At 37.4% G+C, this 25,631-nt stretch overlaps 2 protein-coding genes across 3 annotated transcripts; both read left to right on the top strand.

Moving 5' to 3' along the window:
* The first annotated feature begins 2,937 nt into the window (after positions 1-2,937).
* rbm12bb (RNA binding motif protein 12Bb) lies at positions 2,938-8,117 on the top strand. The gene is made up of 2 exons (XM_017472240.3): positions 2,938-3,146; positions 4,715-8,117. Exon 2 carries the CDS (start codon positions 4,735-4,737, stop codon positions 6,631-6,633), a length of 1,899 nt encoding a protein of 632 aa, XP_017327729.1. The 5' UTR covers positions 2,938-3,146; positions 4,715-4,734; the 3' UTR covers positions 6,634-8,117.
* A 4,693-nt stretch (positions 8,118-12,810) lies between these two features.
* On the top strand, positions 12,811-25,099 carry gra (granulito). 2 transcript variants are annotated; one of them, XM_017462610.3, is made up of 7 exons: positions 12,811-13,015; positions 17,453-17,529; positions 17,708-17,760; positions 17,906-17,981; positions 19,553-19,659; positions 19,919-19,971; positions 24,435-25,097. In XM_017462610.3, exons 2-7 carry the CDS (start codon positions 17,454-17,456, stop codon positions 24,445-24,447), a joined length of 378 nt encoding a protein of 125 aa, XP_017318099.1. In that variant the 5' UTR covers positions 12,811-13,015; position 17,453; the 3' UTR covers positions 24,448-25,097. The 2 variants fall into 2 exon arrangements, with proteins under 2 accessions (XP_017318099.1, XP_017318059.1); XM_017462570.3 differs by lacking the exon at positions 12,811-13,015 and adding an exon at positions 13,514-13,648 and having other exon boundaries at positions 24,435-25,099.
* Positions 25,100-25,631: the final 532 nt, after the last annotated feature.

Here is a 25,631-nt window from a genome sequence, read left to right as displayed (position 1 = left end):
AACTTGAACGCGGAGTGCAGTGAAACACCTGCAAACACTTTTCCCAAGCCTTGTAGCAGTAAGAATAAAGGAAGCTCCACGGATGAATATCAGAAAGTCTTTAAAAAAGTGTACTAGTCTAGTCTGGTCTCTGAGTTTTCTACAAGAGACTGAAGACCAGGACGAAGGACATTATAAAAGCTTAATGTAGGGGCAAAAAAGCATAACATGACTTAAGTAAGGAATAACACGCAACAGACCATGATGTTATACAAAAAATAATAGGGAGGCTATAAGTTGATGTGGCACGAGGCGGGAGCGGTGTGCTGCTTAACACCCCCAAACCTCCCTGAAAGTGCATTATTTTTTGGCAACATGGTCTCTTGTGTTATTCCACTCACACCACAGAAATTTGCCAATGATTACAATGTTTCATTTAGTACTGAATGATACTTTGCACATTTTAATGGTTTATTGTTAAATTTAATGTTGTGGAACATCTAATAGAGTTAGTTCCTGTTCTCACCTACATTATAGCTGCAATAAAGTCATTCCCTCACCAGCCTCTCTCTCTGTCTCTCTCACACAACACACACACACACACACACACACACACACACACACACACACACACACACACACACACACACACACACACACACACACATACACACACACAGCCTGTCATTTTACTGAGAAAACAGAAAATGGAAAGCAGTACAGAGACCAAGAGTGCCTAATCTATTTATTATTAACCTTAGATTATGTGGAGCATCCCTATGTATGAGCTCTTATATAGAAATACTATAGAAAAAATAAAATTGGTATGAGCATATTAATATTAATGTTCACATTACAGCCAGAACTACCTGTGCTGTTATATGAAAATAATGCACAAATTATGACCAATCAGATTGAAGCATTCAACCCTTCTGTGGTATAATGTATTTTAACAACGACCACAGATCCACACCCTTAACTTGTCATAAACACTATCTAGTTCCAAAAGAACACAATGGTAATTAAATAAAACAATTATAAAACACAGGATAATTGTTTTCTTTTCCAATAAGAACCTATTCACCAATAAAAACCAAACAACGCACCAAAAGAACTGTCCTATGATGTCTCATGGACAAGCTCACAACAAAACCTTGTACTTTATATGTTGAGGCTAAAAGTTCTTACTTTTTGGTTAGACACATTTTGGTCCATTAAACCATCCATCCATCCATCTATCAATTTTCTGTACCATTTATCCTACACAGGGTCACAGGGAGCCTGGGGCCTATCCCAGGGGACTCGGGGCACAAGGCAGGGAACACCCTGGGCGAGGTGTCAACCCATCACAGGATACAATATATATAATTAATTACAGGGGATAATCTTAGCATGTTTTATGTTTTATGCTCGCATGTATTGTTCTTTTGACAGAAAACACTATTCATGATTGACATGGTGTGAGAGATTTTGTACATGAAGAAACATTATATTTTATGTTTAAGTGTCAAGCATGACATTTTCCCAAACTCCATTTTCAGTGATGCTGGCTGCAGTTTATAATAGACAGGGCACATTTCAGTGCAGGTTCATTAATGTTGTTGTTGATTTTTTTTTTTTGTGTGTGTGTCATAAATGCTGGACTGAATGTTAGTTACTTGCAAGGTTTTAGATTGAAGGTTTAGTAACAGATTAAAAGATTTAAAAATTTTCATAACCCTGTGTGCATGTTTTTATACCATGGTGGACACCAAATGTCCCCACAAAGACAGGAATAGTTGAGTCTTGACTCCCCCCCCCCCCCCCCCTCTCTTTTAAACAACCCCAAAACATCAGCTTTCATTTTAAAAAGATCCTGTTTATCTCTTTTAAACCAGAAGACTTTCCATTGGCAGTCATGTGACAAATCAAGGATGATGGCTCTAACATTACATTGCTGTTAGGAGGCTGGTTATGACAAAGTGAGAAGACTCATTGGATTAAAATAGACTAGATTAGATATAACTTCATTGTCACTGCACAGAGTTTACTACTACAACAAAACTTACTCATAAAGTGCAGAGTAACCAAAGGGAAAAAAAGAAAGAAAAGAAAGAAAGGCAAAGTATACACTATATAGGCAAAACTTTGTGGGCACCTGATCAGTCACACTCATAAACTTCTTGAACGTCCCATTCCAGATTTAGTCCTCCTTTGCTGTTATAACCTCCACTCTTCTGGGACGGTTTTCCAGTAGATGTTGGAACATGGCTGTGGGGATTTGTGCTCATTCAGCCACTGGTGCATTAGTGAAGTCAGGTCGGAACTCTGAGAAGATCACACGAGGTCTTCCATGCCAACCTTGGCAAACCATGTCTTCGTGGAGCTTGCTTTGTGCACAGGGCATTGTATGCCCTGTGTCAGTTTTGGCCCCTTAGTTCCAGTGAAGCGAAATTATTATGCTACACCATACAAAGGCATTTTGTACAACCGTATGCTTCAAACTTTGTGGCAACAGTTTGGAGAAGAACCACATATGGGTGTGACATTCACACGTCAACAAACGTTTGACTATATAATGTATACAGTATGACAGTGCTATGAGTATGTACATATCCAGTGACAGTGCCAATAAATGAAATAAATATAGACTATACAATGACCTTTAAACTATACAAGTAAACAAACAATATGTTAACCCAGCACAAATGCCATATTAGTGTAAACACTGTTAACAGTCCTGAGCAGCAGTACAACATGTACATTGACTTTGTGCGTGTGAGTAACCCAAGAGATTTAAATACACTCTACTGGATTTTATTCTTAATTTTTATTTTATTTTATGAATTCATTTATTTGAAATCCCCGACAGCACCGTAGCACTTCACCTCCAGCTTTTTTTCATTTTACCCCCTCCCACACAAACACACACCCTGTGTTGTTGCCCTCCGTCCTGTAGATGGCGGTAAGTGGAGCAGCTCTGGTTCTCCAACTAACGTAGAGCAAGAAGACTCTCCTCTTGCTGTTAGCTCTGTGCTGGGCAGCTTTACTGACACAGATTCTTGTCAAGAAAAAAAAAGACTAAACTGAAAAACAACAACAACAACAACAGCCTGTTGCTCATCCGGTTAAGCGAGTACACCAGTGGTTTATAAGCTAAATAAGGTGTTTGGTCCGTTGCAGCTCGTGTAAGTGATCCGGTATTGCGCTTCTGATTCTTTGTATGTGCGTCATCATGGCGGCCATGTCTAGCATTGTTCTGGTGTGAAGCCTTTACATCTCTACTACAGCTAACCAGTTCATATAACATCCCGGAATATAATCTTGATCTGTTTTGTGTTTTTTCTGGTATGTTATCACATCTGTGGGGGTTTAAACAGTTCTAGGAATCCACCGTGTCCTGTAACGGTATTATGTAAGCTGTTATTTGGCTAAAGGCGACGTGGCGGTATTTTCTTTGTCACCACGAAACAACTTGGCTAATATGTTTCATGTGTTTCGAGCGAGTTGTTTTTGTTTGTTTGTTTGTTTGGAGTGTGTGTGTGAACCAAGAATACATTCTTGAAGCTGGTTTCTGTTTTCTCCAGTTGGCAAAGTAATACGAGTGCATGGAAACTTTTATATTTTGTTATTTTTTATTTTATTTTTTAAATTATTATTATTTGTGGAGACTGTTCGGGAAAATAGTGTCATGTTGAATACTTGTCTCACTTTCCATTGTCCTGAACAGCTTGAGTTGCTGTCTGCAGAGTTTCACATGTACGTATGGGTTCTCTCTGGGTTCTATGGTTTCCTCCCACCTCCCAAAAACATGCTAGTCGGTGGATTGGTTACACTAAATTGCTTCAATGTGTGTGTATGTGTACATAATGCCCCTGCCATGGACAAGTGTCCCATCCAGGGTGTATTCCAGCCTCGCACTCGGTATTCCCGGGATAGGCTCCGGATTCACCTCAACCCTGACCAGGATAAAACGGTTACTGAAGATAAATGAATGAATGTCTGACTTTCATTCACGGAAAAACTGGTCGACCTTTTCTCTGCGTGTACCTCATAAGGACGTCGAAAATTCCCTTCTTGGCAGTTAAGAAAGAAGTTGCACGTTTGCACCAGATAATGTCTCGGGCCTTGGGAGAACATGCTCATGTGAGCTGGTATCTGAAAAGTGGTATTAAGGTGTTTTGAATTGAAAGGTAAGTCTGATGTGTTGGGAAGAAAGTGAAGTGAAGTGATTTGGAGAAGATTGACGTAATCTCGGATGAAGATTCAGACTTGGTGGTGGAACTGGTGAACATCAGACCGTGACTCCGATTTTGTTGTAGAAATGGATGATAATGTGATGTAAACCTTCATTCGAGTGGACTTTACAGAAGGATCTGATTAGTGTGGTTGTCTTATAATGTACCGGACAGTCTGTTGATGTCAGCGGTGACGGAGATGCTATGATCATGAGGAAATCATAAGGAATGAATGTTGGATTGCTCAGGATGCACATTTGGTTAAAGTTGTTTATGAGAACTGGAGTGCTATTATTGTGGAGGACAAGACAAGGGATCAAGTAAATTTGTTACTGAGAACAGGAAATCGTTTAAGTAACACGCGTCTGGCATCATAATTTATTCTGTGTACATATGTTAATCGCTCTGTGGTCCATTATTAAGCATTGGTTTTGGAAAATGGAAGACCTTGAATATTGTGACATGGTGGACCATGGCCAAGATGGAGATAACACTATCATGTGTACTTTTGTCTGCAGGTGCTGTTGTGTGCGCCATCATGGCGGTGGTCATCCGCTTACAGGGACTTAGAATCACAGCTGGTTCTGAGGACATTCGCAATTTCTTCACTGGCCTTAGAATACCCGATGGTGGGGTTCATATAATTGGCGGAGAACTTGAGGAAGCGTTCATAATTTTTGCATCTGATGAAGATGCAAGACGAGCGATGACTCGCTCAGGGGGATGCATTAAAGGCGCCCCAGTCAACTTGCTTTTGAGTAGCAGGTCAGAGATGCAGAAGGTTCTTGAGGAAAGCACAAGGAAATCAGAACCAAATAACAGGAGGAATTACAAGGAGGTTGTCAAAAGACCAGCAGTCGAAGGGAGACCCATGTCACTGAATGAGGACATGAAAGTAGATATGCGAAGAGGAGATAATCAAAACATGGGAAACAGACCTCTTCTAGCTTCTCCTAATGACTCTCGAATTCAGAAGAAAGATGGAGATGGCGTCTATTTGTACTTGTCTGGAATGCCGTTTTCAGCAACGAAGGAGGATGTCCGTGTCTTTTTTGACGGTGTACAAATTGATGACCTAATTTTTATGCGAAACAATTATGGAATGTTTAATGGATGTGGTTTGGTCAAGTTTCAAACAAGAGAGGATGCCATTGAAGGTCTGAAGAGGGATCGAAAATACATTGGACCACGTTACATCAGAGTAATGCCGGCCTCAGAACATCAGTGGGTCAAATCAGGGGGTTCGGTTAAACCAGAAGGTGCAAGTCAGAGAAAACATACCTTAGAGCGCACAAGATCTCGCTCTCCCATTCGTCATCGGTCACATTCTCCTTCCAGTGAAGAGTTTGGTGTGTTGTATGAAAACCTCCCATATTCAGTTGAAAAGCGAGATATAAAAGCCTTACTCCAGCCTGTGTCTTTGACAGATGACCAGATCAGTATTTTTGTGGATAATAATAGCGATATGAGCAAGTCAGCTATTGTGGTGTTCAAGAATCTAAAGGACTATTGTTCTGGCCTGGCTCACCACAAGGAAACATTTCTGCACCGTGTTGTTTATGTGTCTCCTGTCTCCAAAGAAAAGATTGCCACTCTACTAGAATCTACTGATAAACTAAGAGAAGACCATAGGAGATCCAGCAGATCATCTGAAAATTCACAAAAGAGTACTCATGACTCTGAGAGACGGTGCATATATGTTCGCAACCTGCCTTTTGATGTCCGTAAAGTAGAGATCATGGACTTCTTCCATGAATTCCAGCTTTCAGAGGACAGGCTTATCCTTCTCTATGATGAACGAGGAACTGGGCTTGGTGAGGCTTTGGTGATTTTTCAGACAGAAAAGGAGGCAGTGATGGCACAGTCTCTGAATGGGCGAAGATTTCTTGGCTCGGTGGTCATGCTGAAGTGCATCACCTGGGCTCAGATGAAGGAATTTGGTATTGACAACAGCAGCATTCCTGAGAGAAACCTTCAGAGGAACTCACCAAAATACGGCGGTGAGCCAAATTTCGTTAATGACCAAATGTATCAGGACAATTGTGATGTAATTCCAGATGCTACTATGTCCTGGAAAAAGGACTATGTCCCTGGAAATAGTGGTCCATTGGACCATTTTGAAAGCCCTGATGCTTATGGACAGGGGCCATATGGTCCTGACTCTCATCAATATGGACCACCTGACCAACAACTTAATCGGCCAACATACGTCAGGTTGCTCAATCTACCCTCTAAGATAAGGGTTGATGAAATCTATGACTTCTGCTATGGGTACAAAGTTATTCCTGGGTCTGTCTCGTTGCAGTATAATAGGAGTGGAACACCTACAGGCACTGCAACTGTTGTGTTTGAAAGCCACAATGAGGCAGTCACTGCTGTCCAAGAATTAAATGGAAGACCCATTGGTACGAGGAAAATTAATATTGTGTTTGTGTAGAATGAGAGTCTTTGGGCATTTCTTTAGACAGCTGTTTGTTTGCTCATTATAATTCTTAATACTCAACTGTTTTTATTCCCTTATAAGGAGAAATACACGAAAGATTAAATTCAGTTGTTTAATTTCAGTGGATTTTTTTTTGTTGTAATTTATTTCTTTTAGAAACTTTATGGTAATAATTATGTTAGTATATTGTATTACCATTTTACAGTAATGGGTGATTTAAATCCATTTTCTGTCTGTCATTAACATTCTTTAAGAGAAAAAAAAGGTTAATTTGTTCACATGTAAATATGTATGGTGATCATGTTGATTTTGAAGCCACTGTATGTATTATTGATTTAAGATGGAATGCCTACATGCTACTTGTCATTTTACTTGATACATGTGTATACTGTATACTGATGAAAAAAACAGTAACACAACATTTCCTGGTGTGAGACTAGTTTGTGTTTTATGTAGAAGGTGGTAATTTATTTAAAGTCCCAGGCAACAGAGAGTAAAAAAACTAAACAAAAAGTACAACACCTAACTTCAGTGATAAACATCCTGAAAAGCTTGAATGAAAAACAAAATAGAAATGTGACAACGTTCTGCTCAAAGGTGGCAAATTTGCTGACCCGATTACTCAAGGCATAGCCTAATATTCCAATGAGCATGCTTGAATGATCAGGGGAAAGCAGGGATAATCTGGCTTGTTCAACCCTACATATCAAATATACACTCACTGATCACTATAATAGGAACATGTGTACCCCTGCTCAGTCCTGCTGTTGTTTAATCAGCCATTCATGGGGCAGTGATGTAATGCATAAAATCTTGCAGATACAATAGCTTCAGTTAATGCTCAAAGGTTCACCTTTTAAAGTGGCCCGATGAGTGTAGACTGTCATATCTACTTTAGCTTCAGTTAGCAACTTTGCTCAGACTCGCGTAGGAGTAAATCATGTTTACTGTTTCCAAACTGGATGAGGGTTCAGCAGACCGCCATCTGCCTCGTCCCGATTTCATCCCCAGAGTACTTGGGGCTGTCCTGAATCCCACCAGGAGATGATTTGACCCTTTGCCTGCACATGACCAGCAACTTCATCAGGCCCCTCTACAGCAAAGAGATCCACTGGTTTTTGTGAGGAGTTGAACAGTGGTGCATACAGAAGAAAATCACATGGGTGACTGTTAATATTCATGGTGATTATTTGCATGCATTTATGATGATGTATTGTGTTCCGTTAAATAATTTAAATGTGAGCCAAAATGGGAACACATACTGTATGTGTGGTACACTGAATTACTATTATATTATTATTATTATTATTATTATTATTATTGGCTTCATTTATTATGGTTGACAAACCCATAATTATGTTCCTTTTTTATGGAAATGAATAAAAAAAGTTGCATTACTTTCATATTACTACAGCTCAGTGTTATTAAAATGTCTTAAGTGTTGTAATGAAGCAAATAAATAGTGTGGATAAAATCGATCTTATTGATGGTTTAATCCATATGAACTCCCAAACAGAGTGGAGTAATACTCTGGGTGTGTTACCTGTTCTTACATTTCCAGACACTGTTTTATATCTAGTTCTTAAAAAAAAAAGAAAAAAAAATTATTATTAAAAAGTTGAAGTCACTCAAAGCCTTTGTTGTGTACCTGTATATGTACAGGAAGCCCAAATGTGATAACACGGGTATGAACCAATGTACAGCTAACACAACACCTTTATTGCTCTCCACAGTGATTTTGCTACATTGGGCTATTGGCAGTTCAAATAAGTATATATTTAAGCATTAAATATGCACATATTATCTGTTTCTTTCTTTGTCTTTTAAACACAGCTGTCATGTGTTCCTACGATAATGGTACACACGGACACACTGTATGGAAGCATGTCTGCTAGCTAGGCTGCTTCTCTGATTCGCTCAATTCTAGGGGTTTCAGTACCACGACGTAAAATGGGCGTTTCTTATAAAAAAAAAAAATACAGGTCACCGAATAGAGGGTATGCATTGACGTCACTTTCCCGCCGGAACACGCCCCCTCGGCCGGACTGAGGGCAAAACTAGTGATGGGAAGTTCGGATCATTTTGCTGACTCGGATCTTTGAATCACCTTCAGCAAAATGAATGAATCTTTTTTCGAGTCATTTCGTTCATTTCAGCAGAATCTAATTAAAATGTTACATGTTAAATTCCCCAACACATTTAGTACTTAATATACTATAAAATAAACTATAGGCTAATGCCTAATGTTTTAATGCTAAAATGCTAATGCAGCCAAGGCCGAATTATGAGAAACAGAAATGATTAATTGATAGCATAGCTGGTCTTCAGGCTATCCAATCTGTTAATTCACCTCACCTATTGATCCGAGTGATCTTTCTTTTGTCACGTCTGTCGTGATTAGTTCACGTCCAGAGTCTTCGGAATCGTTCATTCATCACGTGACTGCCCCATAGGCCGAATGCAGTGAGGCGACGTGATGAACGAACGACTCGAACCTGAAGACTCAAGAGATGAACTAATCATTTCTGTCCTAGCCCGTTTGGTGCCCTAGACTAGATTCATCCTCAACGCCCCCCCCCCCCCCCCCCCCCCCGCAAAAAAAACAAACAAAAAAACTAAACAAAAACAAAAAACCTAATTCCTCGTACTCAATAATATTTGAGCTACTTAAATTATAAAAAGTAATAAAATAAAACTTTTAAAAAAAATAGCCACCGTGGATAGGCATAGCCACAAAAAGAATATAAACACAAATTTACCTTATTATATGGGCAATACAAAGCAAGTGCTGACATTTTTATAATAAAAAATAGAACATGTTCTTTGTTACTGCAGAACTACTGTACTCTCAGTCAGTGCTAACCAGTTAAAACGTTGGCTTTGCTTTTAAATAGCTAGCTTGTTGCTTGCGGACAGCACAGTCTTACTAATAATTAGCCTAGTAAATATTAGTAATAATCTTCTTGATTATCTAAATATATTAGGGGAGACTGCCTGGGGTGGGGTTTGTTGTTGGCATAAATTATCAGGGTGTGTGACTTCATCAACTGAACAGGTTTGAACTTTTATTAACACAAGTCAAACATTCAGATACTGCACATCTATATTTTTATTATGGAAGCAAAAATCCGTCCGTGGTGTGCTTAACCATTAGCTTTTTAAAGAGTTGGACAGAAGTCAACCAATCCCGGTCTTCATTGTAAATCCATTACTTAAAAAATTTAACACCACAAAGATGACATTATATATAAAGTGTAATAAGCTTAATTTTGTTTTGCTTTTTTCACGCGTTGCCTTTTCTTCTTCTTCTTTTTGTAAATTGAGCTCCCGATTGTCGCTTCATTTTGTATCTCAACTAACACTTTTGATTGCTACCGCCAGTAACACATCAGCAGCAAAAATTATGCCATGAGCATTATCGTCCATAATGCTGTAAATAAACTAAATCATCTTCACTGACACTCACACACATTTACTTCACAGTCACACAGACACAACAACGGTGATGACTGATAAGTATGATGTACTTTTTCATTTAATTAAAAAAACAAAAACAAAAAAAACAAAAAAACAAACAAACAAACAAAAAAAACACCGGTGAAGAGTGTCGTGGTGCACTCAGGCCGATACAGCCTTGCACACACTGCAGCTTATTTACATCGACACTAGGGGGCGCCAACAAACCACTTTGACTAAACAAACTTTTCTGCGGTAATAAGAGACATGAGGAACGTTAAATGTCACTCGGTACTGATTCAGTGGACGGCGGTAGGGCGGCTGCCTATGACGCCTAAAGATGTAAAAGGGTATTTTTCACGAAACCCCTGTGATCACGGACAGGTATCTGAAGTTTTAGCAGCGTGAATGTAAAACCCCTGTGATCATAGACAGCTCTGCAGCAAATGGCTTTTCTTCCCAAACTGCGCATGATCGTTGACCTGTGCAGCTTATCAAAATAGGCCACGCCTACCCGATTGCGTAATATCTGTTACACTGTCCTGAAATCCCTGGAAAAAAGTGCATACCTCCAATGATCTATTTCTTTCTTTGTCTTTTAACCACAGTTACCACGTGTTCCTACGATAATGGCACACACGGACACACTGTATGGAAGTCTGCGCGTGTCAAGCGGAATTAGCATATAAAACTTTGGATTGACTATCCATAATTATATTTTAGATATAGATAAATATATTTTAGATCGTTACAATTTATTTAGACGAGTCAGAATAATAATTATAGATATACTTCATTATAATTTGACTAGTAAGAAATCTGATTGAAGACTAGTCAAAATTCAATTTAAGAGCTCTTTAATGACGTAATAGTATCGTCAGTTGACGCGTCATACATACACAAAGGTAATTAGAGATCTCTCTAATTCAATTTTGACTAGTCAAAAATGATATTTTCAGATATCCGAATAGAGTTTTGCCCTAGTAACGCCTGTGGGATTTGGAGATCATGGCGGCTGCTGTTCTGAACTTTTTGGCCTCTTGGAGTCGCTATTTCTTTGATGTTTTAAAGGTGCATAATATACTGGTGTGTGATAGAAAATATGAACTGTAAACATACAAATGAATTTTTTATGGGTTGATGGCACTTTTCAATGGCTTTTTCTCTATTCGAACAATTTGTAGATTAATATTTTAATTAAGCTTTATTATATCTTGATTTAATAACATTATTATTGGCCCATAGTTTGTTGCACAATCATTCTTTTCTCAGATTAATAGGCATATTTAATTTGGTATATAGATTTTAATTTGTCTTTGTCCGAACTGCACTAATTGAGTGGTTAGAAAAGGAGAGGTGGGGCTTAGCAAGGGGGTGATTTGAATACACAATTTAGATATCTATAAAGTAATTTCGACTAGTCAGGATGTTAATTCAAGATATGTCTATTGAGATTTGTCCTAGTAAGAATGACATTTGCAGATGAATAAAGATTGCCCTAGTCAGAGATCCATTTGAGATATCTATAATTACATTATAGATCTCTTTAAACAAGATTGGACTAATAATAAATTAAACTCAAGATATCTTTGATTAAGTTTGGACTAGACATATATCAAATTCAAGATATCTATAATTGTATTTTGATTAGTTATATGTTAGTTTCAGATATCTCAAATGTGTTTTTGGATATCTTTAATGATGAGGAATTTAAGATATCTTAAATTTCATTTATGAATAGTCAAAAACCAAATACAGATATCTCATTACATTTTGTACTAGTGAAAATTCAATGAGATATCTCTAATTAGAATTATACATAGTATAAATGAATGATGGATCTCTTTAATTACAATCTCTACTAGTCAAAACTCATTTGTAGATATCAGAAAAATATATTCAAAATGGAAGCATATGACTAGTCAAAATAACATCGTAGATATCTTCAGTGTATATTATGACTAGTCATAATTATGTTGTAGATATCTTTAATGTCAATTATGACGTGTCAAAATTACAGAATAGATATCTGTAATTGGAATTTGGACTAGTCTAAACTAAATTACGACTAGTAGAACCAGGGGCATTAAATGCTAAAACGGCTGGCCATAGTCTGCTGTCTATGCTGGTTATCTGACCAGGCTACTCACTGACCAAAATGGCGGATCATTCGTAAGAGACTGGGTCATGACGTCACTTTCCCAAGCCCCAGGGTGATAGTGCACTTGTGTAGGGACAACTAATGCTGTGGCTATTTATTATTATTATTATTATTATTATTATTATTATTATTGTTATTATTATTATTATTATTATTATTATTATTATTATTAAATTGTTATTCTTCAGAGCACCCTAAAATCAAATGGAAAACTAAAACGAAATTTTAACCACGTTCATGTCAACAACTAAACCGACAATGTATAAAAGAATAAGCAGTAGCATTGGACCAGACATCATTTTATATGTGTTTATAACGAACACTCGCTGGTTATATACGAACAGTACCGTGCTCTTACACTTGTCAAATAAATTCGTATTTAAATGGAAGATTATAATTATTACGCAGCACCTAAATAGATTATCTCGTGAAGTTTGAAGTGCTCTGAGTTCGTTTTTTTCGGCTTCCCGGTGCTATATCCTAAATAGCACCTTTCACCCTATATAGCGGGTTGAAATGATAGCCGGAACACCCTTCATAGTGCACCGTCATGTCAGAGCCGTTTCGGATGATCCCTGGTGCGTCCGGAATTGCGCACTACACTATACTACCGTACTAAATAGGGCGTTAAAAACGCTGAGCCACGCTGTATCGTACTATTTGAAGATACTACATAGTTGGTTAGTATGTAGTACGAGAGACCTTAGAGAGAGAGAGAGAGAGAGCACTGTTGGAGAAAGGCATCACGTAAACCATCACGTAAGACAGCGATGACAGTTTAATTATTGTCACTTAAAAAGTTATACAGTTTTCACAGTATATGTTGGTTGATAGAATGGTATTAATTGATTTTTTTTTTACCTGCTAACACCACATTTTCAATGCTAGCGGGTTAGTGCATCAGCCACGAACACGCCATGGGCTGCTAACTTACTTTCATCTTCTGAGCGGTTCATCACTGGCTAAAATATATATATATATATATATATATATATATATATATATATATATATATATATATATATATATATATATATATATATATATATATATATTTGGCTGTGTTTTAAGCTGTAAGATGTCGACCTACAGCCACGAGTGATTCAAATATATATATATATATATATATATATATATATATATATATATATATATATATATATATATATATATATATTCCCATAAATTAAATAGTATTAAAATAGTATTACTGTGTGTTTACTTTTGAAATGGCAGTTGTGTGGTGTGGAGCTCTTATCAGTCAGCGATGCCCGAGCTTTCAAATGAAATCCGGGGAAAGAAGTGAACGTTAGCTAACATCTAGGCGCTGAACTGATTTAACTACTTTTCTTTTCTGTAAATGAACAAAAGAACCAAATATATTTCATCCAGGTAAAAGTGAACCAAACTGTATTCTCTCATGAGTGGGACAGGTGGTCAGAACACTGCATCATATTTATTTAAATAGACCGTTTATCCCTGTAATGCCAGATTTCTCAGATTTGCCTTCATGGGTATTAAAGTTTATATTTCTTAATGGATTATTGTATATTCTGTACACAACTGTCAATAGCAGATTTGTGTAACTTTTTCTACCCTTCACTATAGCGAAGGTTTGCACTCCAACTTGGTTTCTATGTAGGATTACTAGGCCTCAAAACTTTCCTTAAAAAAAAAAGCACAATAAGACCCGAAACCAGGCACTGGAAAAAGTGGAGATGTGTTTATCTTCTTTTCCTATGTATTTTCATGAAAGGAAACATTGTCACTTTGGTGCACGTTCATGTCTGATATGTAGTATCAGACTATATGTACTATATGTACTCCTTTTATCATCACCCAGTACAGCCATCATCCATCCACTGCACAATACCCCTTTCCCCTTTCCAAATCTCAGAACCAAAACAGAAATGGTTCTGTAGATTCTAGGCACACTGTATAGCCAAAAGTATATGGATGCCTGACCATCACACTCATATGTTCTTGTTGAACATCCCATTATAGCTTTAGTTCGCAGCTTTGTTGTTAACCCTCCACTCTTCTGGGAAGGCTTTCCACTGGATTTTGGAGCGTGGGTGTGGGGATTTGTGTGGTGAGGACTTCAATGTGGTTGCATTATTTTTAGGACTGGGTATTGCGACCAATTCGATCCAGTAACGATTAGTTATCAATATATCATTTAAAATGTTAGTTTTGCAGACATGGAATCCATGTTTTAATATAAATGCTGGTAACTGAAACCCTCCTACTTAGCTATATTACTGAAATAACCATTTACATTAACAATAGGGCACACACAATTATGTTTAATTCCTTTTTACTTTTACTTTGAGTAACAAGAAATCATAAATATGTGCATACAATGCACAGAAGGTAGACACAAACTGCACACTGCACATTACAGTAAAATAAAAATATTGTAAATGTGCAACAGTGAAATTCATTAACAACTTGAAACAAATTTAAGAAATAAAACCGTTTTCATGTTCAGGACGAGAGGCGGACTACAGCTAATATTAAAATCCTTTCAAGTAAAGCACGCACATTAAGAATAGATTTGGGGATTTCCCAAATCAATATCGTTTCATTAAATTGAAGATCATTTAAAATCGGAGAATCGATATTTTTTTTACCCAGCCCTAGTTATTTTACTCCTTTGGAAACCAGTGGCCAGTTGCACGAGCTGGATGTAAAAGAAAAAAGTGTGGTGTAAGCCCTGTGCCGGGCTTAGCTATGTCCAGCTTTGTGATCAGTCCCTCCAGGATTTCGTGATTGCATGAATTAATGCAAAATCAAGCAATTTTTGAAAATTACAGGAGATTTTCCACAGATTTGGGCCAAGGCACATCATGTGATGTCATCACAATGCGCATTTGGCCAAAGCTCCCTTTGATTCGTGTGCTTCAAACATCAGTACAGCTAAAAGGTCTCATTTAAAAACAAACATTACTGAGAAAGACAGCTAAAAGGTCTCATTTAAAAACAAACATTACTGAGAAAGATCATGCAGGTGCAATTTTGCAAATTCAAGTAGTTTTCCACAAAAAACTCCGCAAATTGCATCACAAATTTTTGAAAAAGCAAAATCAAGCATTTTTGGCTGCAACAATTACAAAATAGCAAAATCCTGTATGGACTGATAAATATTTACACCTATTGCATCATCTAAAACTACAACTAGGCACAGCTAAGCCCAGTGTAGACGATGCACGTCGTCTACGCTGTCACCTTCTATCGCAGTGATAGGTGCCACGTGATTCACATTGCAATGATTACAAACTTACATTTACTGGTGCCAACAAATAGATTAAAAATGACTCTGGAGCCAAAGTAATGAAAATGAAATTACTCAGTTTGTGAAGCAAGAAAAATGATCGAACTCTATAGTAAGTATATGCATATTTTAATATGCACACAAAACAATGCTATGAATAATGAGAAAAAACAAGAGGTCTGGCGGGGCAGTCAGTGAATCAGAGGGTGGATCAGGAAGTCTGACAGTTCACGAAGTGAAGAAAAAATAGACCCTTTTTAAGTGAAACAATGCAAAAATATATATATATATATCCTGAGGATTGGTGCGGTCTGTCATTACTTGTTCACGCCTGAAAGCCTGCTGATCATGAAGCCTGAATGTTAAACACACCATTGTGTAAAGGTTTTTATTTTCACCTTGGAAACTATTCAAGACTATTTTCACATTATATCTACCTTTGACTAGGTGTAAGATTTAGTCTCAGACGTAGCACTACGCCTAGATGGTGCAACAAGTATTAATTCTACGCATTTCACATCCAGCCTAGTCTTACAATCAGGTGTACATCCAACTAGTGCAACCGGCCACATGTCGTCATGGACCTTTGTGCACAGGGACATTGTCATACTGGAACATGTTTGAGCCCCTTAGTTTTAGTGAATGGAAATTGTAAAGCTACAACATACAAAGATATCCTATACAATTGTGTGCTTCCAACTAAGAGGCAACAGTTTGGGGAAGAAAAACGTATGGGTGAAATGGTCAGGTTTCTGCAAAATTTTGGTAATATTTTGTACATTATCATCACTTTCATTTCCCTTTGTTTGCCATAGCCTATTCTTGTGGAAATGGATTAGATCTAATTCCAGTCCTTTGCTTTAAAACCAGATCTGGGCAGCCGCAACAGATTTTTTTTTTTAACTCGCTCAGAAAATGCCAACCGTTGACTTACTTTTTCCATCTGTAACCTTGTTCCGAAACTAGCCCAGTTGGGTGCAAAACAGTTACCCTGGCAACCTTGTTTCTAGGTAGAAAAAGATATGCCTGTTAATCTGCAAAGAGTTTCAGTTAATTGTGTTTTCCTACTAAAAAAAAACTGTTATAGCAAGTGAGTCTAAGTCAAATGTTATCTTTATTAGCATGCTCAAAAAATGTTTAATAACTTAGACATAACTTTATAAGGTGACTAATGACTTTCATGGTCAATACAGGTTTACCTTTAAAATTCATGAAGACTTGAAACATTCAAATAGTCTCCACCTCTCAAGTGGTTTGCTGTGACCATTACCATATATCTGAGGCTATCTTTATTACTTGTGATAATGAGGGAACTTTTACAAAACGTTCCTGGTAGGTTTCATCATTTCATACACTCGATTGCATTTTGCTGGAGTGTTTTATTCCTTATTATAAGTGTTATTCATAATGCTAGCAAATAAAAAAAAGTCATCTGTTTATAGTTCAGTTTTAATGTTGTGGAACGGTCGCAAAATAAGTTCCAGCTATCACTTAGGTTTTCTTACAAGTTTCACATTTCTCCTTAATAATACAAAGATGATTATACAAAAATTGCAGCTTGTCATGTTGCCAGGAAAGCGCAAAGCCTCAGTCCTGAAAGTTTTTTTCCCCCCGGTGAAGGAAAACGTTCCGCGACATTAAATATAACTCTAAACAGACAAAAAGCATGATGTTATTGGCTAACTTCTGTGGTATAAGAGGAATAAAACACTTCATCGTTGATTATTTTCCTAAACGCAAGCGTGTTTTCTTCCTTATGTAAGTTACATAGTAGTTCAGTTTGACTTGATGATGTACATTAATAAAGTTAATAATATTGATGAACAGCCACACACACAAAGTGGTTTATTTAGCTACGAGTAAGGAAGTTTATCTTAAATCTTAAACATGACTGTCATGACGAGGATATTTTATTTCTTCAGAATGATGGAGGTCTCCACAAGGAGGATGCGAAATCTGGTGCCAGCAAGGCCACTGCGCAGAATAAATAGTAATCAAGGTAATAACAATTCAGTTCTCTCTGGAGCAAGCTAATGCTTTTTTTTTTAAGTACATGCTGGAAAACTATTTTTTCCGACATCTATCACGGTTTATTAGTTGCCTAACCTGAGCAGTTCTGTTGCAGTGAACACTTTTGTATGCCTTTATTCTAAGTTGTGTGCTGTTTATGGGTGTAGTGCTCCAGACAGATGCTGTGGCTGAGCCTGTGGAGAAGCCAACAGAAAGAGCAGTAAGGCTGTGTTTTTGTTCCACATACTGTGAATACTGTAAATCATGAAGTTGATCAGTTACAGTGTGTCACTTTCTTCTCACTTGTATCTGGATTTCCTGGTAACCCTTTGGTAACAGCAGAGAACCTGTTGTTTTTGTTTCAGCTAAACACAATAACAGTGGAGCATTTTTATAAATTACTTATGCAGCACAGCCAAAGTCAAGCAGCTGCCAAACCAGGTAGGAGTCATTTTTCAGGTATTCGGTCATTTTTCTGTCATTAAAATAAACACAAAAGAGTGTGCTGTTATAGGTGAATAATCTAACTGAAAGTGAATTATTTTCCTATAACTATATGTTTGAAAGTGCTTTATTCCTCTTATACCACAGCAATTTGCCAACGATTACAATTTTTAATTTATCAATGAACAACTGCTTTCTACCCTTTTATATTTACATTTCATGTTCTGGGACGTCCTTGAAAACCTGCTATGTTATAGCGGCTACAAACAGTCACCCTCACCAGCCTTTCTTTTTCCCTCTTTCTTGAAGTCAATAAGACAAAAAAAGCAGCAACTTGGCATCTTACCAAGGAACTGGAAAGCACAAAGTCCTGAATGCTTTCACATGATGGAAAACTTTAAACTAGGGCTGGGTGATTATATCAATATCGTGATAAATGGTTTCGCGATACACTTTTCTGAGATATCGTTGGTATGTTGATGTAATTTTGACGTTTTTAAATCATTACAAATGAAATTGTACTGAATGGATGCCGTTGATTGACATAATATTTTGAAAAACCTAATCTTGGTGTTTGTGAGCATTAAAGAAAAGTATCGTCTAATCGTCGGTTTAACCATTTTTTTTTATTTACTGCTGTTTTGCAGATCATTTGTTAGCTAAATTATATATTATGATATGAATCGTGTATCATTGAAATGTCTGCGAGTATCATGATTTGATATTTTTGTCTTATACCATGGTCTGTCGGAATACTCAGTTCTGATTGGCTGGAAGGTGTGGGTTAAAACCATGTGTACCACAGGTAGTTCTGGTCAGTGTAATCACCGTTCTAAATTAATGCGCTGCCTATAAACCACTGTAACCATTGTAACGTACAGTTAAACTCTCAGCTTCATTATTAGTAAACAGACGCTGTACTTCACACACGCACAGTCTCTCTCTCTATCTCTCTCTCTCGCTCATTCGCTTGCTCACTCGCTCTTTCTCTCTTTCTAATAACCATTTACTATAATTCATTCAAATAAATGTAACCTTATAGCACTACTTTATCTTTGTGTATGATTTAGAGCAGGTGGACTTCTAGATCTAAAGATCCATATGTAAAATAACTAACGCTGCAAACATCAATGACAGATTTAACTTGTCAGTGCTTGCAAGTGACCATGGTATAAGCGGGATAATCCACGGCTAGGTGTGTGGTACACGATTTTAATGCCCTCCGTGGTGGTTCTTTGCCTTCACGTCGTAACGCATACCTAGCCGTGGATTATCCTTTACTTATCGCCCAACCCTAGTTACAATGCACTAACACCCGAGACGTTAATAGAAACCTGAGAATTTGAATTACAGCTGGGACTATTGTAAGAGCTGCTGTTATACCAATCAGATTCAAGAATTCTACAGCACTGTGGTATATGTTCAGCATAGTGCGAGCATGGTAACATGACACTGCGAATACGACTTGATTAATAATAGTAGAGTGTGTCCAGAGCTGAATAGTTTGATGAGCATGTTTAGGTTAGACATTCTTTGAGAGTAAAGCTGGGCTCTTTTGTTCTTGATAGAGAGAATATCATACAGCAGAGACTTCTTGATCAAGTTGGCAAATTCACCAATGGCAAAGATAAAACCAGACTTTCTACCAGATCACCCAATAGTTCTGGACAAGGGGGTAGGTTGCTCTTTATGATCAATGGAGGCATATATATATATATATATATATATATATATATATATATATATATATATATATATATATATATATCTTTCAACAGAAGTTTACAAGCAACGAGAATTTGTCTATATATATATATATATATATATATATATATATATATATATATATATATATACACACACATATTGTTTCTGTATGTACGTCTATATGTCTTTAAATTTCATTGTCTATTTGTCATTTCACCTATTCACAGAGGGAACCAGACTCAAACAACGTGATTGGCAACAACAGCGCTAAAGGGAACATGTAAGTACATTTATATGAATGCAAATATGTGCTTGAAAGCAGCAGGTAGCGTTGCTCCCTCACAGCTCTGGGGTCTCTGGTTCAATCCTGAGCTTTGTTTACTGTCTATGTGGAGTTTCACATCCCACCATGGGGTTTCCTCTGGGTTCTCCGGTTTCCTCCAGACTCCTGAAACACCTGCTGGTAGGTGTATTGGCTGGTAGGTGTAAATTGCTCCCAGGTGTGAACGTATATGTGCATGGTGCCCTGTGGTGGACTGGTCTCCCATCCAGGCTGTATTCCCGCCTGGTGCCTGGTGTTCCCAGGAGAAGCTCTTGATTTACCATGACCCTGATGAGGATAAAGTGCTTACTGAAGGTGAATGAATGAATGAATGAATGAAATTCTACGGTTGGAACTATCATAATTACAAAGACATACAGCATCATTGATGCAATGCACCACATATGCCCTCTCACAAACAGCACAGCTTTGCTGTTATTTGTGTGTGTCTGTGAAGTCTCTAAGGCTATAGGGTGCCCCATTTTTCATTTTAGGCTTCAAAGTAATAATAATAATAATAATAATAATACATTTATCTATATAGCACTTTTTAAGCAAGTGCTTTCCAATGGCAGAAAAAGACAAGCAGAATAACAAAAGCATCAGAAAAGGGCAAACGGTAGATAAAATAAATAAGCACATCAGATTAAAAAATTAATAAATGAATAACACAAAACATAAAATATAATAGAAAATAAGCATAGACACAAAAATAGATGATTGTTTCAGTAAAATGTAAAAAAAAAAAATGAACATATAAAATATACAAATTAAGCAGAGAAAATGTCATATAGAATAATAAAATAGAAAAGGACTTAAAGTAATCATAAGAAATAAAGCCACAATTAAAATAGTCTAAAACTGGACAGCAGAAAGTGCTAAGAAGCAAAGCTGAGGTGCTTGAAAAAAAAAAAAGTTTATGTTTATGGAATTTGGCCTATACCCTTATCCAAAGTGACTGACAGAAGTGCTTGGAAGTCTTTATCAATAAACACATCCTGATACTGGTTCACAAGGTCACAGACTAAGTGTACTATCAGTCTAATAAAACGGGTTCATTCCAATAAGCGAGTCCAAGCTTTACCTGTTGGGAAACGCCTTTCTGTAAAGATAAATTTTCAGATTAGATTTCAAAGCAGAGACTGCAGCAGCAGATCTAATATTGGTAGGGCGACTGTTCCACAGCTTTGAGGCCCTGTAGCAAAGCTGCGGTCACCTTTAGTCTACAGATGGGACTCTGGAATATCTAGCAAACCTAGACTAGGTGTGCTAAGAGGTCTAGCATCTAACACTTTAAGTTATTAAACACATTTTAAAATCAATTCTAAAGCTGACAGTAGCAAATGTAAGGAGGCTAAGATTGGGGTAACACGATTGGGGTAACACTTTGCAGCTTGGCTCTTTGAGAAAAGAGCATTACTAAAATCGAGCCTTGGGGAAATAAAAACATGAATAATTTTCTCTGTGTTAGAAGAAGATGGATTTTATCCAGTTTTGAGATTTTTTTGAGCTGGAAATAGTAAGACTGAACCACGTTCTTCACATGCTTTGTAAAACTCAGACCTGAATCCAAACGTGCTCCTAGGTTTCTACAGTCAGGTCTAGCATAAAATATGAGAGCTCTAAGGTAAGAGTGTGGGAAGTTTGAGAATTTTTTTGGCAGATGAAAATGACTTCAGTTTTGTTTGAGTTCGGCTATAAAGAAGCTCCACGACTGCCAGGTCTTAACATCAGCCAAACAGTCCTGGAGTACAGAAAGCCTTGTTCAATGCAGCGCTGAGATTTGACTTCATGACCTTCTGATCAGTAGTCCCATGTCTTAACCACTGAGCTACCACTGCCCACACTGGATGTTTAGTCATGAGTAAGGATCCTGCATAACTGGAATGAAAACCTGCACCCACACCGGCCCTTTGTGGATAAGATTGGACACCCCTGATATAAATCAATCCAAAGATCCTTACTCCTGACTAACCATCCAGAAATTCCAACCTATTTATTGAGACTATAAATTAAAATAACATGATCAGTTGTATCAAAGCTGCAATGAGATCTAAAAGCATTAGAACTGAGTACTCATCTTTTGTTGCCTCCAGCTCATTTAATAACTCTCAGAAGAATTGTTTCTGTGGAATGATGAGGCCTCGTGTAGCTCAGAGCTTTCTTGTATTTGTTGTTCTTTAAAATGTACAGTTAAAATAGTCATTTCATTTCAACATCTGTCCATGATGCTAATCAGTCCATTTATTGTACAACAGATGAGAGACTCCAAATGCACTGCTCTTTTCCTTATTTACTTGTAAGGTAAATTTAGGTCATTTGCACACTTGAGCTTTTTATTTTTATTTTTTTTATTTTTTTTGAGTCAGTATGATTGGTGAAGTATGAACATTGTTTTCAAGTCTGGTAGTGGTCCAGAGATCCTCTTCCTGGTGCTCTTGAAAGCGGTGGCCTTCGACTGAACTGCGGCACGGTCTGCACCAGGTGTGGAAGCTATCCGTGCTGATTGGTTCAATTTGTCACATTACTGTTCCTACTTTTGTGACGCTGGGGAAAGAGTTATGGTTGTTATGGAGTAGCATTTGGGGGGGAAGAGAGCGTGTGGTCTTGTCACACCTGACAAAATCAGACATTCATAGGACTGAGAGTATTGTGGAAAAGCTCCTTGTTTTCAGGTATTCCTGCACAATGACATTCAATGCATTGTGTAAATAAAATAAAAGTGTTGCTCTTCATCACTGGACTATTGGTGCCATAGGAAAATAATAAGAAACAATGGATGAGCCTAGTACCAACCATTTTTCAAACCTGAGTGCAGTAAGGAATTGTGTAGTTGAGCCATGGTTCAGAAGAAATTCTTCTATACGGTTATTAGCTCCTCCCTCAACAAGCCCCAAATCATTCCTGAGTCAGGACTCGAGTATTTTGAGCAAGTGTGAAAATGTCCTTAGATTTGGTTATTTTATATTTTCCATTAATTAGCTAAAGGCTTACAGCAGAACCCTGCATTTAATTTGTGCCCTATGCGACTGCCCTGCATGTACTTGACAGCTGATGTTAAGTGACCGTTGCAAGTGACCGTGATGGTTCAGATGGTTTACAGCACTGTTTCTCTCTCGCTCTCTCTTGCTCGGTTTTTATTTCGTTACAGCAGAGAAAATCGCAACCGATTGTTGGATTTATTTTTGAGTTTTTAAAGTTATTGGTTCATTTAGAGTTGAAGAATGTCGCCTCTGGCTTGCTTTTCAGGGAACTAAATATAAATGTACGTCCAGACTTCTGTAACGCCACTTTGTGACAATACCTGTTGTTAAAAGCATTATATACACAGAATAGAACTGAATTAAAAACACTTTAAATACTGTTAGATTAGATCTCATGGGGGCTGTCGGTGTAAAATTCAGGAATAAAAAGCTGTTTGGCTCCAACAAGTAGCCAAATTATTGTTGTATACACCGATCAGCCATAACATTAAAAACCACCTGCCTAATACTGCGTAGGTTCCAATTGTGCCACCAAAACAGCTCTGACCCAGCAAGGCATGGACTACACAAGACCTCTGAAGGTGTGCTGTGGTATCTGGACGTTAGCAGCAGATCCTTTAAGTACTGTAAGTTGTAAGGTGTGGCCTCCATGGATCAGACTTGTTTGTCTAGTACATCCCACAGATTCTCGTCAGATTGAGATCTGGGGAATCTGGAGGCCAAGTCAACACCTTGATATTTTTATCATGTTCCTATGTTCTGACACCTTTCTATGATCGTCACCATTAAGTTTTCAACAGTTTGTGGCACAGTAGCTCTTCGATGGGATTGGATCAGATGGGCTAGCCTTTGCTCCCCTAGCACATCAATGAGCCTTAGCGCACATGACCCTTTGGCTGGTTTACAGGTTGTCCATCCTGGGCCACTTTTGGTAAGTACTAAGCACTGTACCGGGAACACAAGACCTGGTGTTTTGGAGATGCCCTGACCCAGATGTCTAGTCATCACAATTTGGCCCTTATCAAAGTCGCTCAAATAGTTACACTTGCCCATTTTTTCTTGCTTCCAACACATCAACTTCGAGAACTGACTGTTCACTTGCTGCTTAATATACAGTATTCTATCCCTTGACAGGTGCCGTTGAAACGAGGTAATCAATGGTATTTACTTCACCTGTCAGTGGTTTTAATCTTATGGCTTATCAGTGTATATATATTGAATAGTTGGATTACTTTTATAAAATTTATTCTATGGTTAAAGGGGTTCATGGCTGCAAACTGTTTGACTTCTTGGTGTACAGGGATGAAAAGTTTTGTTCATGTGTAATTGATATTTATTCATGATTTGTTCTCCTATCTCTTCTGTTTAGAATTAGCACCAGGCCATGGTGAAAGCAGAGACACAAAACAAACTGATGTTTGTATGTCTTTTCTCTAGGTTTCCTGAATAATGATTCCCCTTGATGTTGGAATTTCAACAGAAGCTTACAAGCAACGAGAATTTGTACTCTGAAAAAATTTACAGTACTGTATGTCATTGTCTTTGTGGAAAGTTTCCATTGTGACCATTGACATGATTTAATTTTGGCATTTAGATCACAATTAGCAGTTTCCATTTTCAGTGTAAAGTGTGTGTGGTCTTTAATTCTTATTTACTAACAAGCATTACGATTACCTTGTGTGGCTTTATTTATTTATTTTTTTTGTGAAAGTGAAAGACTAACAGAGCTTTGACTTTAGGAATGTAGTATAGAGTTGTTCTGCACTTTGTCCCTGAGGAGACTGTATGCCTGGGGTCTACAATATGCAAAGTATACATGATTCCAGATTAGACTAAACTTTCTGAACATATTTATTTGCCAAAATGGACCTTGCTGCTTGTATGTCAGTGTGCCTATGTGTAAATAAGGTGAATAAAGCGGTTTGCGATCTGTGTAAGCATTTTGAGCTGTCATATTTAACATGGTACTTTTCAGTTACCAAAGTCAATGCATGCACTCATTTTACTTTTTGTTTGAAATCTATCTAAAAGCAATATTTGTACATATTGTATTTTGTAACTGTTTTGTTCCATGTTATAGTCTTGAAAAACAAATACAAGTCTTATGCAAGAAAGTTTTTAGTTGTGAAATTATTCCACTTTGAGGGGGAAACCATGGATGACATGTCAATGTTAATTGTGTGTGTGTGTGTGTGTTCCACGTAAGAACACACAGTTGAAGCATGCAACTGTGGTTAGATTGCGTAAGTTGCACCTATAATAATGTTTTGTAAGCGACATCCAAGCCAATGACCATCATAGTTTAGGGCTGCAACTAGTGATAATTTTCATAATCTGATGGGGGCGGGGCAAACTTTCAGTACCATTTTTTCGTTTAAAATAAAAAACACATACTGAGCGTTACAAACATAAACTTTTGACTAAAAGTTTGCACAACTGTTTGTCCAATCATATAAGACTGAAAAGAACCCAATACACACACACACACACACACACCAGAATATATATTATTCATTTAGAACTTTCATTCAGTGCTTTTTGTACATCCATAAAAATAAGGCATAAATACTTATATATAATATAAGTTCTAAGTTTATATTATATAATAGTATTTATGCATTACTTTTTATAAAC

The sequence above is a fragment of the Ictalurus punctatus genome, chromosome 1, assembly GCF_001660625.3.
Source record: "Ictalurus punctatus breed USDA103 chromosome 1, Coco_2.0, whole genome shotgun sequence".
NCBI classification, from domain to species: Eukaryota; Metazoa; Chordata; class Actinopteri; order Siluriformes; family Ictaluridae; genus Ictalurus; species Ictalurus punctatus.
This window is presented reverse-complemented; position numbering and strand designations above follow the sequence as displayed.

What these genes read in the sequence shown, in the direction of transcription:
- gra (XM_017462570.3), top strand. Translation starts at nt 13,617, where the DNA reads ATGAACAAAAGAACCAAATATATTTCATCCAG. An exon ending in CAGAATAAATAGTAATCAAG is followed by an intron (nt 17,530 to 17,707) that starts GTAATAACAATT and finishes TTATGGGTGTAG; the next exon opens with TGCTCCAGACAGATGCTGTG. An exon ending in AGAAGCCAACAGAAAGAGCA is followed by an intron (nt 17,761 to 17,905) that starts GTAAGGCTGTGT and finishes TTTTTGTTTCAG; the next exon opens with CTAAACACAATAACAGTGGA.
- rbm12bb (XM_017472240.3), top strand. Translation starts at nt 4,735, where the DNA reads ATGGCGGTGGTCATCCGCTTACAGGGACTTAGAATCACAGCTGGTTCT.